The sequence below is a fragment of the Anastrepha obliqua genome, chromosome 6 (genome assembly GCF_027943255.1).
Source record: "Anastrepha obliqua isolate idAnaObli1 chromosome 6, idAnaObli1_1.0, whole genome shotgun sequence".
Classification (NCBI taxonomy): domain Eukaryota; kingdom Metazoa; phylum Arthropoda; class Insecta; order Diptera; family Tephritidae; genus Anastrepha; species Anastrepha obliqua.
The window spans coordinates 20,786,954-20,806,890 of NC_072897.1; the positions used below are offsets into that span (position 1 = coordinate 20,786,954).

General features: G+C 37.4%; 1 protein-coding gene across 2 annotated transcripts in view; it reads right to left on the reverse strand.

Annotated features, from left to right (window-relative positions):
• Positions 1 to 1,650: 1,650 nt before the first annotated feature.
• Positions 1,651 to 19,937, reverse strand: part of LOC129249930 (uncharacterized) — a 40,047-nt gene continuing 21,760 nt past the window's right edge. For both annotated transcript variants that reach the window (XM_054889598.1, XM_054889596.1), the window contains one exon: positions 1,651 to 2,322. In XM_054889598.1, coding sequence (XP_054745573.1) covers positions 1,878 to 2,315 — 438 coding nt within the window. In that variant the 5' untranslated portion in view covers positions 2,316 to 2,322 and the 3' untranslated portion in view covers positions 1,651 to 1,877. The remainder of the gene's footprint in view (positions 2,323 to 19,937) is intronic.

Sequence of the window (19,937 nt, forward strand, 5' to 3'; positions counted from 1 at the left end):
GATACTTTTAGTCGCGACGTGCTGAGCAGTGTCAAATATTGTACAGTGACCGACAAAAGTCTACATACACCCCCGATTTCCACTGGATTGAAATTTCAAAAACTTTACTGAAAAATGTGTTTACACAGTTTTATTTGAAAGCTTTTTCTAATCATTATAAACTTAAAAAATTTATACATTAACATAAAATAGCAAAGCTATGGCAAAAACACCTGAAAGCAACGTTGACAAAAGTCTACATACAGTACACAAATATCTTACGCCAGTGTGAAAAACTTCACTTAACTCTAAGTAATATTGCTTCTTAGTGTTTAGTTGGTCCACCATTAGCATCAATTACAGCTTGAAGCCGTCGTGGCATTGAGGTGACTAAATTTGTTAACTCTGCAGAAGTTATATTGTTTCAAGCTTCTATTAGTCGTTCTTTGAGTACTGAAGCACTTGAAATCGGATTTTGACGTGAGAACGTCTTATAATCCGATGTAGCCGGTTGCACGCATCAAAAAATGCGGCGTTATCTTGCTCATGCGGCGTTACCTTGCTTGAACTGCAAGCGAGAGCGCCTAACGAACGACAAAGAGACCCACGCGTTCGGCAACGTTCGACATCTGGCTCTCTCCTACTTGAGTCAGCATATATGTATATATATGTATATGCGCATATGTATATAAATTCACATATTTGTATTTGCATATGCCTTCTTCCTGCGTGCATGGTAATGAACCATTTCTCTATGAGGATTATTAAATTGAATTACTTGAAAAATTTAAAATAAAACCAATTGTATCATCAACATCCTTACCAAATTTATAATTAGTGACGACTAGTTCTTAATAATACCTGTTGTTTTAATGTTTTTGTTATTAATTTATAGGATAGAATAGGACTATGATAGGAAAAGTAGGAAATGGAAGGTAGTGTTTCAAATGTAATGTGCCTTCAAAAAGTCAAATCGATGATGGAGCCTCTTAGTGTTGTTGACTTATTAACGTCTGATGCACAATCGAAATTGAACATATCTTTCATGAATTTTATAAATGCTTCGTAATTTTTCACGTTTGTGTAAATTTAACTTGATCAATTCCATTGCGATTCAATTTTCCTCCTTCTTTATATCCATTCCATTAGTATTTTCTTATGACGTTGTCACGTTAAACTATCATTAGTACACCAACTTTACAGACAACCTCTTTTTTTCTAATTTTTCGATCTAAAATTAGCCAGCCATGTTCAATAATATTCAAATCTGGGATTTGCGGTGGTGTATTTAATTGCCTTAGAGCATGTTAAAACAGCCAATCGTTCACAATGTATACTGTGTGCTTTGGATCGTTATCCTGTTGGAAGACCCAATCTGGACTAAGCTCCAAATCATCCATCGAAAATTTCAGATTGACTTCCAATAGTGATTTGTATTTATAACGATCCATATTATATATATATACTAGCAGACCCAGCCACGCGTTGCAGTGGCTAATGTTTTTGTTATATTACATAGTAGTAAACTATTCAAGGCAAACGGTAGGAGAACACCAATCATGGGGACCACCATGCTTTTTTACACAGATGCCATTTGTAAAAAAACATGGCAACCCCCATGATTGATTTTCTACCACGGTTGATATTGAGCAAAAATCAATACAAAAGAAATAATTAAATTTTTTTTTTATTTTTTGTATTCAAGTTAGTAACAAATAAGTACCTATATTACAAAGTTGTTAGTAAGTAACACGTAATACTTAAACTTATAAATGAGGTAGGTAGGGCAGATAGTTTTAAATCTTTATCAATAATTGTTATTATTTTGAATTATAAATACTTTGAATTCAATTTAATTTAGCACTAATCGGTGTACAATATTTTCGGTTAACCTGTCTTTAGCTAACACAAATAGAATAGCACATGCCGGGTGATTCATTCTTAAATTTCATTGCCTGACAATATTGACATACTTTATCCATTGCACCGATAGCAATTTTTGAATGCGCAGAGTAGTTAATATCTGGTGCATATTCGAAAGCAAGACGAACAAATGATGCACGTGTTAATGAGCGGCTGGTCCGCTGTCTCTGTCGTGCTTGTACTCGTGCTGTAGCTATGTTTCGTTCTCGTGCCGCTCTTGTTCTTGTAATAGTGTGTCGCAGACGTTTGTCATGCTGTTCTTGAGATTCTTGTGCACGACCCTCTGCTGTCCTGCTACTTTGAGCTGCATTTCTTGTTGCGATTTGTTCTGCCGATTGATGAGCTCTTTCAGCACGTTTGCGTCGTGCTTCTCTGCTCAGCGCGTTGTTGAGGTTAGATTTTTTAGGTGGCATTATTAGACTGCAAATAATAATTAAAATATTGAAATATCAAAAGAGAAAAAACTAAAAAGCGTGCTATTATAGCACATTGAAATGAGGAGTGTAAAATAATTTTCAATAGAGGTTGAATAAAAACAATAAAAAATAAAATTATTGAAAAAGTTTGAGGAGCTTTGTACGAATTTTTCATATATATGTAAGCTTGAATAGTCTTTATTATTGCTAAATAGTAACCAAATATTAAGAAAACTTATCACAAAGTTAATTTGAAAATGAAGGTACCAAATGTCTACTGTTACTGCTGAGGTTATGCTGACAACTGACTCTTTTCTTCTTCGTACAGGGGTGTTAAACATGATTCAGGGCTGCCATCTTACACTCGGTCATCCTGATTGTCATATGCCTCAGATGACTCTTCGTCGTGATCGTCTTCATTGTGCTCATAATACCGCCATAGCTTCATATTATCTGCGCTAGTTGATGTTTGACTTGGGCCTCGAAAGTCCCCAACTTTTTTCACATCGTATCTGCCATGTCTCTTAACTTTGCTTACTTGGTATGGGCCGATGTATTTACTGGCCAGTTTTTTACCTGTTACGAACTGTGTGACTTTGATGGCTACTAAATCGGATATTTGATATCCATGCTCTCCTTTTCGTTTTCGATCCTAGTTGGATTTGTACACTTCTTGCGCTTTAAGTATTTGTTTTCTGGCTTCCTGACGGGTTTGGTTTCGCTCATTTTGTGCGACTACCAGCAGTTCTTCTTGGAGTACTCTTAGCAGCTCTATATCGGCTTCGTTTCGTATCCATTCACCGAACATCACTTCAAACGGTGTAAACTTTGTAGAAGAGTGAACGTCAGAATTGATTGCGCGTTGCACTTGTGACGTATATTTGTACCATTTATCCGGCTCTTTTGCTGACATCTTTGCTAGAATAGAAATAATTACGCGGTTCACTCTCTCGATCTGACCGTTTCCCCTTGGGACGCCGATTGTTACCTCATTTGTCGTTGGTACATATTCTGTTACCACTAGATCGCCTACTTCATAGCGCCTTGGAGATTGGTGTCGCTTATCATACCGCTCTTTCCATGCTTTCTTTGCTTTCTGCATCGCTTTATGCGCCTCTTGTCGCCGGTACTCTACATCACTAGGGCTGCTATTCTCATCTTCGCTGGCTTGGATCAATCTATTGGTGGATACCTCACGAGGACTAAAGTTGAAGACCAACTGATTTGGACTGAACCCGGTGGTTGCGTTGTTTTGCGAATTTATGTTCCACTGCAGAGTAGGTAATGCTATGTCCCACTCGCGGTCATTCGTTGTTGTACATTTTAGTGAGGCAAGAACTGTTTTATTGATACGTTCCGCCTGCTCATTTGCCCGTGGAGTTCGAACCGCCACTTTCACCTGCTGAATGCCTTCTTCTGAAATGAAACGTGTAAACTCAGCAGACGTGAAAGCTGTACCTCTGTCTGTTATCACTCTTCTTCTTTTGGGGAATGGCCCTAGATGGTCCAAATGCAAAGATCTGAATGGAATCGGCATCACCTCGTCTAATACGTGTAGTTGACCCTCTGGTTTGCCTCCTTTGACTTTGTTAAGGCAACACTCAGGGCAAGCATCGATGTGAGATTTTACATAGCGTCGTAAGCGTGGAAACCAAAAATGTTCTTGAATTCGTTTTATCGTCTTTTCTAGCGCGAAGTGTCCTGCATCGTCATGGTAGGATTTGGTTATGCGCCATCTTACTGCCTTTGGTACCACCAACTGCTTCCGCCCATCTACGTCTCGGTACAATCGCCCTTTTTGTAGCGTGTAGTCTTTATACTCGTCGCGCTTCATCTTATCCTCATCACGTAAGCTGCAGATGATTTCTTTGATTTCCCTTTTCGAATACCTGCAAGACAAGATCTGCGACTGTATTAACTTTACCTGGGTGAAGTACTGGTGCTCGACTCATTCCGTCTACATGTGCCATCTTTGTCCCTGCTCGATGATGAGTTGTAAAATCGAACTCCTGCAGCTTCAACCACCATCGGGAGATACGTGGTGGCAATGGTGTTGTAGCCTTCGTTGTTGCAACAGCATTGCAGTCGGTGACAACCTTGAATACTCGACCCAACAAATAAGTACGAAATCTTTGCAATGCCTCCACGATTGGCAGCACTTCCAATTCATAGCTCGCATATTTTTGTTCGGCTTCGCTGCATTTTCGTCTAAAGTAAAATACTGCTTTTAACCTATCTGGCTCGTCCTGTAACATCACACCAGCCAGACCCATTGAGCTTGCATCGGTGTGAACTTCATGATTCTTCCCAGGATCGAACAACGTTAATACTGGCTTTGTGGTTACCATTTCCTTCAATCGCCGAAATGCCAATGCCTGCGGAGCTTCCCATACGAATGTTGCGTTCTTCTTTAACAATGCTGACAGAGGAAGAGCAATCTCACTGTACTTGGGCACAAACTTCCGGAAGAATCCAGTAAGACCCAGGAACTGTCGAACCATTGTCGTTGAATTAGGTGTTGGAAACTCGGTGATGCATTTCGTTTTCTCTGGTCCTGGTCGTATGCCTTCACTATCAATAGTATGCCCCAAAAAGTTGACGACTTTCGACAAAAATGTACACTTTGATGGTCGGAGTGTTAAATTTACTTGTTTTATGGCCTCCAGGAACTCTTGAAGTACATCGCATCCTTCCAGCTCCTCTTTTGTAGCGATGATAACCTTGTCTACGTAATTAATAATCTTGTTTCGGTTTCGAAGTCGTTTAATTATATTGACATTTGTTTCTTGGAATACCATTGGGGCATTCACCAACCCAAATGGCATTACGTTGTGCTCGTACAAACCTTCATGCGTGAGGAATGCAGTGTACGGTTTCGATTTTTCCTCCAGCGGGATCTGGTAATACCCCGACGTCACGTCCAGCGTTGTAAAGTAACGATTTCCGGCCAAGCGCGACAGTTGTTCCTCGACTATAGGCATTATGTAGTTTTTCTTTATGGTAAACTCGTTGAGTGCGCGGTAGTTGACGCACATTCGATTCTCTCCGTTTGCCTTTTTGACCAATAACAGTGATACCGCATGAGGGGACTCGCTTGGTCGGATAATGTCGTTATCCAGTAATATCTTTAAAATTTCTGATAATATCGGTCGTTGAGAAAATGGTACCTGATATCGTTTACCAATGATTGGCTTCGTAGTCGTCACTTCAATACTCATCTTAGCGTTGTTACATTTCCCGATTTCACCTATGTCTTCAGCAAATTTCAACGGAAAGTATCTAAAAGATTCAGTAACTTTTCGCGTCTCTCCCTATTTAAACTGTTGGGTATGTTGAAAGCTTCGCTACTGACTTCGTCTATGTGCAAAACGCCGCTATTAATTACCATACGATACTCGCTGTTCTGCAAAACATCACGACCTAGTAATATGTCCGAAGGTAACATGCAGTCGTTAACAATATATAGCGTAATTGGAACGGGCTTGTCGTCTATCAGAGCATTTACTTTCACATTACGCGTAACCTGAACTTCTGACCCTCCGAATCCGATGAATCGTTTACTTGCTTCGCAACTTGTCATACCCTCTGCTGCCTTAGCCGTAATCAATGAACTAACACTGCCTGTATCTACGAACGCCTCAAAATTCGTTCCATTCAATACCACTGTTTTTGTTATAGGAGGTGCTTCAACGTTGTCGTTTGGTTACACAATTTTTACTACAGTGGGCTTATTCGCACAAAATTTTGCTTCATGTCCAACCTTGGAGCAGATCGTGCACCGCTGCTTGCGTTGTGGTCGTGGACATTTCTTTGCAATGTGCCCGTACTCGTTGCAGTTAAAGCACTTCGGTCCCATTGCCTTGCTGTTACTTTGACCTTCCGTTTTTACCACTGGATTATTATAAAGTGGAGCTGCCGCTGTAGTTCCAGTAATAGCTGTCAAATTCTTCAGTGCCATTAGTAGTTCACTACATGTCGAAAAATTCATCGCTGCCAAACTTCTGGTTAGTGCCACGTCGTTGATACCGCTTATGATGTGTGAATTGATCGAGTTGTCATCGAGTCTACCTTGCTGACCCATTGTTAGCATCGCGTAAAAGTATTCAACGTAGTCCTCTCCATTTTTACGCTTTCGTTTTATTAGTGTTTTGTGCGTTTCAGCTGCATTGCATTTGACCGGGAAATCCCTTTCAAACGCACTAACGAATTGTTCCCAACTATAAAATACAACTTGGGAATCCAAACATCGCTTTGCTATACCCTTTAATTTGTGTTGAATTGCTACGAGAACTAAATCCTCACGCCAAGTGTATGCACCACGTAACTGCTCGATTCTGATAATGAATTGTTGCGCTGATGTAAGATCTTTTATGGGATCAAAATCAGGCATAATCCCTACCATATCCTGTATTGACATTATCCCATGTGTCGTTGAACTTTGCGCATTACTACAATTCAATACTGGTGGCGTTGGTCGTGTGTTTTCATTATTCTGTTGCGTTTGGATGGTGGTATCGATGGTTCGTGTTGAATTTATTGTGCTAATGGCTAGAGTTAACGTAGACATCGCCTCCTTCAATCCATTGATTTGTGTTTGCAAATCATTTTCGTCTTCCAACTCTGCTGGATCAATTTCGTCGCTGTCCAAAATTTCCTGCAACTTCGCTATCTTGCATGCTTTCGTGCCTATCACCGTTGCGTTGTTGTTTCGTAGGAGCTGGTTCAGCTGGCTGACCCTTTATGTTGATAATTTAATCATTTTATTTATTTGATGCTATCTCCAGTTTTTTTCCATCCGTACGCGTTTAGTTGTGAAATTCAACTACCGTATTTCTTCTTCGTTGCTTGGAAAATCTTTGCTCTGCCTCGATTTTTCTCCCCTCAAACTGCGCAGCTCTTTATTTTCGTTGCTTCGTTGCTGTTGTCGCTGCTGACTGCTCAGTTCTGCAATGTTGCGCGTTAGCCTTCGTTGCGCGTCTGCCTTCGTTGCGCGTTTTCCTTCGTTGCGCGTTTACCTTCGTTGCACGTTTGCCTTCGCTGCGCGTCTGCCTTCGTTGCGCGTTTGCCTTCGTTGCACGTTTGCCTTCGTTGCGCGTTTGCCTTCGTTGCTCGTTGGCCTTTGAAATTTATTTTCCGTTGATGCGCAATATGTGTGTATCTATATCGTCGGAGTACTACGCCGTTTTGCAATTGCGCGTTGGCCTTGGAAATTATTTTCCGTTGATGCGCAATATGTGTGTATCTATATCGTCGGAGTACTACGCCGTTTTGCAATTACGTGCAGGTTTTGCGTTGTACTTTCGCTGAATTCGTTAACGTTGAGTTCACAAACACAATTCGTATGTATGTGTCTCCCTTCTTCGATTGCGTAGAACGTTCGAGAGAATTCTGGAATTTACCACGGCGTGCTGCTTTTCTTTGCACGTTGCGCTTTGTAAGTTTGTCTTTTCCCCTCCGTTGTGTGTTTTAAAATGTACTCATACACTCACAAACTTTGCCTGTGCGTTGTACGATGATTTTATTTTTCGTTTTTTTTTGTAGGCGTAGTCGTTCATCCCACTTCTGATTTGTCAAGTTAGTGGACCGATTAAGATTATATTATTATTATATAATATTGACAATGAAACATTTTATTATTTTAATAGTAATATTTTATTACACAAAGTAATTATCTTGAATTTATTTGTATGTATATTATTCGATTGGATGAGAGCCTGTTACTTTCAACCGCTCAGCTTCGCGTTCAACCACCGACTGTCGTGCCATTGCTTTACAATAGTAACTCTGTCGTATAGCATGCATTGTCTTTTGGCCAGCCATGTGCCCAAATCTATGCGTCTCTTTAATTATTTCGTTCTCCATGCTCTTTGGTATAGCCAATACATCCTGCCCATCGACTTGCTTATAAACTAATTGATTTTTCAATTTAAAGTTTTCATATGGTTTTTCTTTAAGAATCTCTGCTACAGCTGTCAAATATGAGTCGTGCTTCTGAGCTCTTGCGATCTGGGCCTGAACTTCTGAGGTCACTGTCATTACGGGAAATCGACTTAAGCTATCCACATGCTTCATTCTGCTGCCAGATCGGTGCTCTATATTGTATGCAAAATCTTGCAGGTACATCAACCATTGAACCACTTCACGTGGTATATCTTTTTTCGCATTTGTCTGCTTGAAAGCCGCGCAATCTGTGACTAGTGTAAACTGTATACCCATCAGGTAGTGACGCAACTTTTTTGTGGCTAAGTATGCTGCTTTTACCTCAAGAAAATATCTGTGTAATTTTTCTTCTTGGGGAGAAGTCTTTTTACTCCAGTAGAAAACCGGATGCCATTCTCCGTTCTGGAGCTGTATCAGCGTTGCCCCGAACCCATGTTTCGACGCATCGACGTGTAGCTGTGTCTCAGCGTTCTGCTTATATATTTGCAGTACAGGTTCTGCAATGAGTGCCGACTTCAAATCATCAATTACCTTTATTTCTTCTTCTTTTATCTGAAATACTTCGTTTTTTCTTAACAGTTGTGTCAAGGGCCTAGCTATACCAGCATAATTACGGATAAACTTGCGAAAATATCCGGTTAAGCCCAAAAAAGCCTGTACGCCTCGAATGTTTTTTGGTATCGGAAAGTTTTTGACGGCTTTGACTTTGCTTTTCCCCGGACAGATACGCTCATTCTCAACTTCGTGTGCCAAAAACGCGACTCTCTTTTTCAAAAATTGGCATTTCGACCACTTAATTTCTAAACCATACTGCTGGGCTTGGTTCAATACCATTTGCATATTGTCTAAGCATTGTTCTTCTGCTATCTTATGAAAACAGCGGGCGAATTACAAAAGCCAAATGGAGCCCTGTTAAATTCATAAAGACCTTCTTTTGTGACAAACGCAGTGTATTTTTTTCATTGCTCCTCGACTTCGACGTGGAAAAATCCATTTGCAAGGTCCATCACGGTAAAATATTTAGCACCCTGCATTTTCTCAAGAACCTCTTCGACAATCGGTACTGGAAACCTGTCTTTCATAACCACGGAATTTAATTTACGAAAGTCCACGCACAATCTGTAGCTTCCATCTTTTTTCTTTGCCAGCACAACCTTGCTAGCGATTTCTGAGCATGATTCACGGATAATGCCTTTTTGCAGCCATTCAGCTACTTGCTTACGTACAAACTCCCTTTCCATTACTGACAATCGGCTAGGTGATTCGCGAAGAATAATATTGTTGCTTTTCGGGACAATATTTAATTTAATGTGACTGTTTGATTGAATAAAACTCGGCTTATAGTTATCAATCAACTGTTTGACTGCTTCTTTGTATTTAGGATCCACATCTAGCTCATTGCTGCTATGAACAACATTTAAAACATTGTAACTAGTTTCTCCTGCATTTGTGCCATCTTGTGATCGTGAGAAATTATACCCCTTGGTATTTAATATTACCAAAAATTTTTTCAAAAAATCATACCCTACAATTGCGTCTACATTTATTTTGCCATCTTTTACAACCAAAAACGTGTGTTGTGTACTCAACTCGTCAACAACGACTTGTGTTGTAAATTCTCCTAACACATGGGCGGCGACGTTGCCTAAGCCATACAGTCTAGCAAAACTTTTTCTCAGTTCACAATTGCTACATTTTTGGGCATATACACTCTTACGCATTAGCGAAACGTCTGCTCCAGTGTCCACCAAACAAGACACATTGTTGTTATTGATTTTCAGCTGTTTCATGCGTTTTTCGTCGAATATTACGTTTACAACATTTGCACTGCTTAGCCATATGGCCAGCGCCATTACATTTAAAGCATTTCGTGTCTTCTTTGCATTCAGCCCTCTTGTGCTGTGTCGACCCGCAATTAAAGCAATGTTGATTTTTACGCTCGCCGTCATTGCTACTTTTATCTACTTGTTTACGACTGCTTCCTATCTGCCGACGTTTATTTGCTTCGCTGTGTTTTGCCAAAGGCTCCACCAACTCATATGCTTTGATCAACTCTTTGTAGGATCGAGCACTATATAATAGATACGTTTGTTCGTTGCGCAACTCAACGCCATCAGCTATGTACGTTATAATTGATTGGTCATCAACCTTACCTAATGCTGCTATTTTCCGCATTTGTAACACGTATTCATGGAAGTTTTCTGTTGCTTGTTTTCGACGTTGCCTTAATAGCTTATGTACCTCTGCGCTACTTAGTGGTTTGTCAAATTCCTCGATCAACGCTTCACACAACGATTTATAGTTGGAGACTGTAATTGTTTCCAACAACAAAGCTGCAGTGCGCTTCATTTTATTTCGCGCATTGACATACTTCTGTTTCGCTGTCAACTCATAAGCCTCAGCATTCTCGTCAAAATTAGATATCCATTGCCGAATTGGAATAGATACCCCGTCAAAATTAGGTACGACTTTTGCGAATGCATCAATAGTGACATTACCTTTACTGGCATCGTTTTATTTCATTTTCTCGATAAATGTTTTAAAGAAAATTTCCATTTTATCATCCATTTTGGGTAACACGTGACTTTTGCAGATACCGCCATCTATTAGAATCGTTTAGAGCTAGCAGATAATTAAATACTTACTCAATCCAGTCAACAGATGCCGCCATCTGTTAGAATCGTTTAGAGCTAACAGATAATTGTGACTATTAAATAATAAACAAATATTTTGCAATAAAATAATATTGCGACTATAAATTAAGATAAACGCTATCCTATCTTTCAAGTTAGATCAAACTGCAAACAGTGTGCAAATTTGATTAAAATCGGTTTAGCAGTTTAGGAGTCCATCGCGGACAAACAACGTGACACGTAATTTATATGGGTAAGGCTTTCTCAAGTGGGCCACAAAATTACCAAAGTAAATATTTTGCGATGAAATTCAGCCAGGACTGAGTTCTATCATCCAGAAGCACACTCAGAAAATTTTGTTGTAAAATTCTAAATAGTTTTTTTTTTATTAACTATCGAAGTTTTTTGCAGCGCTTGAATAATTATCACATTTCTTCTAAAGTAAGTATCCGATTACAACGATTTTTCAACTGCAGACTGATAAAGGATGATATTTTCCAAAAACGTTATTTTTGTTCCGAAACTTGATGTTTTGTTGTTGTAAATACTTTTTTTAATAAAGAATTAAAAATTTAACTAATTTCTGCGCCTCTGGGATGAAAATTTTTTAAGGATATTAACGTAATAAACATCTGTGCATTTATGTATGGAAAAAAATGCGCCAGAATGCGCGCTTCGACTTACGCGGACACGCACGAACACACAAATGGCGACTCGCGGGCGGCTTGCGAAAAACCGTGTTTCCGACACATCTCAACGCGGTATGCTTCCGTAAGATCAGTTTTGCCGACATTGTCATTAGTTGTGTCCAGTCTCCTTCCGACTGCTGTGGTGTTTTTTTTTCGGTGAATATAAAAACTGTGATATTATGTAAACCGCGTACGTTAATGTGTACAAAACTAAGTATAGACTAATATAATGCCACATACAAATCGTTGTTGTAACCCTTTCGGAAAACAAAACCATAGTCGTGTTTTCACAAATCTAGTCCGAATAAGTGACCAAAATGCGAAATTTAGTGTCGTGTTCAAAATTCTGTGCAATCAGAATACTGGAACACAATGCAGTCAACAATACATCCTTACGTTGTACATTACAAAGAAAACGGCGTAGGACAGCATAAGAATTTTATGATAATTTCTGAAGCATTGGAACATGACAGTTCCGCAGTCATGTTGTTCAATTCTAAATTGATTCAATATTTGATTAAACAGTTTGGTAAACGAAATGTGAAGAAAATCTATTATTTTTCCGACGGGGCGGCCTCACAGTACAAAAACAAGTATAATTTTATAAATTTACTATTTCACAAAAAGGATTTTGGCATCGATGCCGAGTGCCACTTTTTTGCCTCTGCACATGGGAAAGGTGCCTGCGATGGTATTGGTGGTGCTATAAAGAGAGATGCGTACCATGCAAGCTTGCGAGATAAAATCCCGGTGAAAATTACGGAACCGAAACAGTTGTATGATTGGGCAAAAGTCAATTCTAAGAAAATTAAATTTGATTACTGTAATAAACAAGAACATGAAAATCACTCTAGTAAGTTGAAAAAGCGCTATTCCAAAGCGCAAACTTTGAAAAATACGAGGCAGTTCCATTCTTTTATTCCAAAAGATAAAAATTCCATCGAGTGCAAAATATTTTCAGCCCAAGATCAATCTAAAATTATACCCATTATGTAAAAACAAACTGCATGAAAAGTGTAAAAAGCGTAAATGATTTTCATTTTTTCTCGAAATAACAAATGAATATGCGATATCTGTATAACTTTCTATATCTGTTTCACTTTTTGTGTCCGTCTGAACTTACAATGTATAGATCTGATATGTAAAAATAAACGTTAGTAATAAAGAAGTATATATGTATGAAACCTTGCATGCCAGCTTATACATTCCTTTGAATACATTTGTCCGAAACACGGTTTTTCACAAGCCGCCCGCGAGTCGCCGTTTGTGTGTTCGTGCGTTTCCGCGTAAGTCGAAGCGCGCATTCTGGCAAAAAAAAATTAATTGTAATTAATCCTTTTCGAATTGCACGCATTTCTTTCCATACATAAATGCACAGACGTTAATATCCTTAAAAAATGTTCATCCCAGAGGCGCAGAAATTAGTTAAATTTTTAATTATTTATTGAAAAAAATTATTTACAACAACAAAACATCAAGTTTCGGAACAAAAATAACGTTTTTGGAAAATATCATCCTTTATCAGTCTGCAGTTGAAAAATCGTTGTAATCGGATACTTACTTTAGGAGAAATGTGATAATTATTCAAGCGCTGCAAAAAACTTCGATAGTTAATAAAAAAAAAACTATTTATATTAGAATTTTACAACAAAATTTTCTTAGTGTGCTTCTGGATGATAGAACTCAGTCCTGGCTGAATTTCATCGCAAAATATTCACTTTGGTAATTTTGTGGCCCACTTGAGAAAGCCTTACCCATATATGTATATTAAGATAATTGGCGCGTACACCCTTTTTGGGTGTTTGGCCGAGCTCCTCCTCCTATTTGTGGCATGCGTGTTGATGTTGTTCCACAAATGGAGGGACCTACAGTTTCAAGCCCACTCCGAACGGCAGATATTTTTATGAAGAGCCTTTTCATGGCAGAAATATACTCGGAGGTTTGCTATTGCCTACCGAGGGGCGAGTGCTATTAGAAAAATGTTTTTATGAATTTTGCTTTCACCGAGATTCGAACCAACGTTCTATCTGTGAATTCCGAATGGTAATCATGCACCAACACATTCGGCTACGGCGGCCGCCATATGACATGCAATAAATACTAATCTTTTAACTCCAGATGCAGCAACAGCTCCCCAAACCATTACATTGCCGCCACCACACTTTTGTTCTTCCATCGCTATCAAAATGTTTTGCCAAAAATCCATCCCCTTTTCCCTGTGTGCTTTGGCGAACTCCAGGCGAAGTTTACGGGTTTTTTTCAGAAATAAGAGGCTTTTTCTACTATGAAACCCGTTTTTGTTCAGAGCTCTTTGAATTGTTCTTGGATGAACACACTTGTTGGATGAGCTTGTTATATCCTCGGCCAATTTCGGAGCAGAAACTTTTGGATTTTAGTCCACTTATTTTAGAATCAAGCTGACGTCTCTGCGAGATAGTTTGCTCGGGCGGCCACTGCGCCGCTTATTTTCGGTGGAACCACTAATTTTAAAGTTTTTTACAATGGTCTGAACTGTTGCACGAATTAAGTTTAAGATTTTCAAATTTCGCCATATGAGTTTTTTTACAATGGTCTGGACTGTTGCACGAATTAAGTTTAAGATTTTTGAAATTTCGCCATATGATTTTTTTCTTTCCTGTGCTGAATAACTAAATTTCTAACGTGAACTGATATTTATTTTCGAGGAGCCATTGTAGATGCTTAAGTATTCAAATTGCAACTAAAATCGGAACGGAAGGGAATGGTGTATGTAGACTTCTGTTGGCCACTGTATATCACAACAAAAGTAAATTCATTTATAAGTTTGTGGTCATATTTCTAGGACCAAAATACTTTCATTCATAAAACGAGCCGCCCATATGCCAATTTTCGACCATTCGAAAATAGTCAATATTGGGATTAGAGGTGTAAAAGTAACGAAAAAAAGCAAACCCGTATATGTTCGTTACTATAACGATGAGTACTCGTTACTATCGTATCGTTACGTTACTCGTTACTTTTGATACCTTATCCATAACGCAACGAATCGAATATGTTGTATGGTATGGTACGCGTACAGTATGACGTTGCGACGTCACAAGAAAGTGTAGAACTGCAAATGAAGTATTGGCTGAATCTCCCAAATTATAATGAAAAAGCAACAAATAGGTGTCAAAAAGTATTTTTTGACAATAACATTTAAACAACAAAAATCTTTCGTTCTTGATCAAAAACTTTTCCATTCCCTTCAGTCACCTTTTTTTCTGAAGACATTTCTTCAGTGAATTCTTTGAATGGCTTCAGAATTTTTATTATTTCTGACAGTGTCTGCCATTCGCCTTCTGAAAGAAATGAGCGCGCGCTATACGCGCGTTTTTATACAGGTATAAACTTTTTACCTACGTGAACTGAACTCATACTACAAAAAATGCGAGTAACGAAATATATTCGTGGGTAACGTTTTGTTACTCGGTACTAGAGAGCGCACCCGTTACTCAGTACCGAATACATACAGTTTGCTTCAGCTCTAATTGGGATATTCTGCGTAGAAGTATTTGCCAATATTTGCTAGATCTCAAATTTATGTTATTGTAATGTCATATATGTATTTAAATATGTCTTCTCACTGCGCGACAGCCGCAGCTGTGTGTCAATTTTTGGTACAATGCTGTGCCTTTGAATGCGTTTTAGATTCCTTGCGCAATTTCAGCGAATCACATTTTTCTGTGCCCAAAACCGCATATGGTGTATACGAGTATGCACATACATATGTACATGTACGTTTGTACATATCGCATCTTTTCACTGCGTTCGTTGAAAGCTTGTATGTGTGTATGCGCCTTTGGCTTTCTGGACGGATATTATAATAATAGTTTCTCATCAATATATGTAGCTTAGATTTGACTAAAGACCTCAAATATCTGCATGTTTATATGTACATATTTCCTTTTTGATTGATTTATATAAAAATCAGTATCCAGTATGAACTATTTTATACCGAAAAGAAATTTCTAAATATCAAATACAAAAAAAGCTAAAACACTATTTTAAAGCAATTATAATTAAAATAAACTAAAAAATGTGCCAAACTTTGCTGGTTTGAATCGTAAAACAGAAATCTTGAAAGGAAAAAATATTTCTCTTCAGAAATTCAACCTGAATTAAATACGCGAGTTACATATTTAATTCCAAAGACAAGCTCATATTTTAAGACGGACGAAATTGATGAATTTGTAACTAAAATAATAAACAACAAATAAAAGTAATTTGAAACGCATTTCCTGTTTTACAACAATTTTACTTACTTGACAAGGTGTGGGAAAGGAAATGCTGAATAAGACATTAACAATAATTTTGTAAAATTAAATATTAAATGCCAAATAAGCAATTACATATGTAGGTACATTAGTTTAAGTCTGAATGTAATGATTGAACAAATAATAAATCAGTTGTTGAGAAGCCCTTCAAGGCAAAAGTTATTCATTCTATTCTTTTTTAAAAAATTCTCCTGCCTGAGTAAAATACCGCAGTCGGTAGGATCCTTTAAGACATAAAAGGATCCAGTGATACGAAAATACGGGCAGTGAAAAAACTAAAAATTTTATAACACCCAAAACTAATCCTGCGAATCCGTAGCCAACTCAGGAGTTGACCGGACCCTCCAGGGTATAACTTAACATACGTAACGTATAACTTAACAGAAAAGTGCAGTGAACATTTATTCAGTACAAAGAAAATTGAACACCACAAAAGATAAAGTGCAGTGAATACACAGAAAAAGAAAATCCGTGTACTAACCACTAAGCGATAAGGAATTGAAAAGGTGCAGCAAACACTCAAGTGAAAATCTGAGTGAAAGCCACAAAGGAAAGTGAAAAATTTCTTGTAAACGGCCACAAAAAAAAAAAACACTAAAATTCGGCAAGCCATGAAGAGAGAATTTGATAAGAGAAGAATGGAGCAGGCCCAGCAAGAAATTGCTCCTGTAGATCTGGGAGAGCAGCTTGCAAGAAGGGAGCAGCAACTCGAGCAATTAAGATTGGCCTACATAGTTTTACAACAAAGACAGCAACAGGATCAAAACAGACTAGAAAGAATATTGAAAAACATCAACCACCTTCCAGCATTCACAGGACACGGAGATATAACCATAGACTCATTTTTTAGAAGCGTAGAATACTAAATATCAACGCCCGAAGATGAAGGACAAAAAAAGAAGCAGTGAGAACCATATACTACAAAACAATACAAGGAGAAGCTAAAAACGCAATCATCAACATCCCGGAACCGAACAATTGGAAACTCATTAAAGATACACTAAAATTGAGGTACAAACCAGACACAGAGCCTCATGAAATTTACAAGCGAGTTGCCAATTTACGAGTCAATACGGTAAGCGAGTTAATTACTGTAATTCAGAATATTAAGTATAAAACTGACGAGTTAATAGTATATTATAGTGGTGAACTTGGCATAGACTTGACAAACATAGACAGGTTGTTAGTGAATACTATAAAAGAGATGACCCAAGGGACATTACTCGACAAAATTTACGAACAAAGACAATTAAAAGATATTTTGTTTATAATGAATCAAAGAAGGTTTGAAGACACGTGCATAAGACCCGAATACAAGAGATTCGGAAGAGAAGAAAAACATAAAGGACAATTTCATAATAAAACATCTTATAATGATCAGAATAGGACATATAGTAATCAAAATAGGGATGAAAGAAATAACCGACAATTTCAAGAACCAAATAAGTGGACTAATGATTTTTATAGGCGCGAAGAGCAAAACGCTTTTAATAATCCTTTAAATAATTCGGGAAGATACAGATTCCAAAATGATACAAGAAATAATAACACCCCAAGACATTTCCAACGTGTGCCACAAGTGGGACACGCTAGGCCGTATTCCAACGAAGTTCGCTGGCAACCGCCTAGACAAAACCGCACGGAACCCATGGAAGTGGGCAATATTGAAAGGTGTTATAGCAATCCTCGAGTGGCAGGACACCCTAATCACAAGTTTGGCCAAGATCGCTTAAACTTGGGTAGGCAAAGCCCAGAAGGACCTAAAATTAATAATACCATTTTTTTTACGAGGCAGCCACTGAATGCCTGCCAAAGATAACATTAAAGATCGTAAATAAAGAATACGTAGCACTAATAGATACAGGTGCCAGTCTTAGTTTAATTAATAAGGAAATATATGATTTTGATATATTATATATAAATTAAAATATCCCATAACATTTAGTATATTAACAAATAAAGATACAATAAATTATGAAGTACACACAAAAAGCCCGGAGCAATTAATTTACCTAACAATGCCAGGATTCGTTGGAAGATCACCCCATTAAAAGGGAGAACTCATGATTTCATTATAGGTATCGATATATTAAACTTTTTAAATGCCCAAATAAATATAGAAAAAGGACAAATAACACTAAATGGAAAAATATCTTATTTTATTAATAACCCATATAAATTTAATCAAATTTACATGCTTGAAACTGGTGATCCTAAATTCGAAAGGCTTCAATTAAATCATTTAAATAATGAAGAACGTAGTGAAATTATAAAATTACTAAGTCGATATAACAAATTATTGTTTAGAGAAGGCGATGTATTAACTAATACAACAGAAATTCAGCATGAGATAAAAACCATTACACAATAGCAAATCTATTCAAAGCTACATAGATACCCACCTCAACACGAAGCAGAAGTAAAGAAACAGATATAGATAGAATCAAGGTATAATTAGAAAAAGCCATTCAAGATATGCAAGCCCACTTATAGTCGTACCCAAAAAAACGGATAATTCAGGCGAAAAAAAATATAGAATAGTTGTTGACTATAGAAAGCTTAATGAAATAACCTTAGACGACAAATATCCTTTACCATATATAGACTCAATTCTAGACAAACTAGGTAGAGCGCAATATTTTTCGACATTAGACTTAGCGAAAGGCTATCATCAGATTTTAGTAAACGAGGAAGATAGAGAAAAAACTGCATTCGTAACTCCTCATGGTCTATATGAATTTGGTCTTAAAAATGCGCCAGCCACATTCCAACGGCTGATGAATGCAATCTTGAGAGATCATATTAACAAAACCTGTGTGGTATACTTAGACGATATACTAATATTTAGTACTTCTTTAACTGATTATTAAAGCAATAAGAGACATTTTCAAAATTCTCGAAAGTAAAAATTTGAAGATACAAGTTGACAAATGCAATTTTCTAAAAAAAGAAACAGAATTTTTAGGGAAAATTTTAACAAAGGATGGCATGAAACCAAACCCAAATAAAATTACAATTATCCAAAATTTAGATTTACCCAAAACCGAAAAACAGATAAAAAGTTTTTTGGGCATAACAGGTTATTATCGCAAGTTCATAAAAGATTATGCGAAAGTAGCCCAACCGATAACAAAATACTTAAAGAAAGGTAAAAAAATTAATGTAAAAGAGCCAACATACATTGAAGCTTTCGAAAAGTTAAAAACATTAATAAGTACACATTCTATTTTACGTTATCCCGATTTCAATAGACAATTCACATTGACAACGGATGCATCTAACTATGCGATTGGTGCGGTACTATCGCAAGAAGGTCACCCAGTGTGCTACGCTTCAAGAACATTAAATAACCATGAGAAAAACTATTCTGCAACGGATAAAGAATTCCTAGCAATAATGTGGAGTGTAAATTATTTTAGGCCTTACATCTATGGCAAAAAATTTAAAATCCTTACTGATCACCAGCCAATTAAATATCTCCATTCCAAATACAAAGGAAAAGACATGTCACCCAGGCACCAGCGATGGCTATTAAAATTAGGGGAATACCAATTTGAGATAGAATACCTAAAAGGAAAAGAAAATAAAGTGGCAGCTTTTTTAAGTAGACTAGAAAATAGTGAGGACACTATTTCAGAAAAAGCGGGGAGTGAAAATACTATTGTTGAAAATACCAATATTTTAAATTTTTTTTCAGTCAACAATGTAGAAGATGATGTTACAATGGCAACAGTACATTCAGCCGAGGAAGAATTGGGTGATCATTTTTTTATAAAAGAAGAAACTGTGAATAAGTACAAAACCCAAATAATATGAACAAATAATAAAACGGAAGAATTTAAAGAAGTACATAGGAAAATAATTATTTTTATTGCAGAAAGTGACTTTAACCTAATGGGAGACATTTTTAGAAGATACATTTCAAAAGGGAAAATAGGGCTACTTTCGGAACTATCCGAAAACAACTATAATACAATATACAATAGCCAAATTAATTTTACTAAGTGCACCATGAGAGCACAGAACATTGAAACTGAAGTGGAAGCAGTAAGACAAATATCA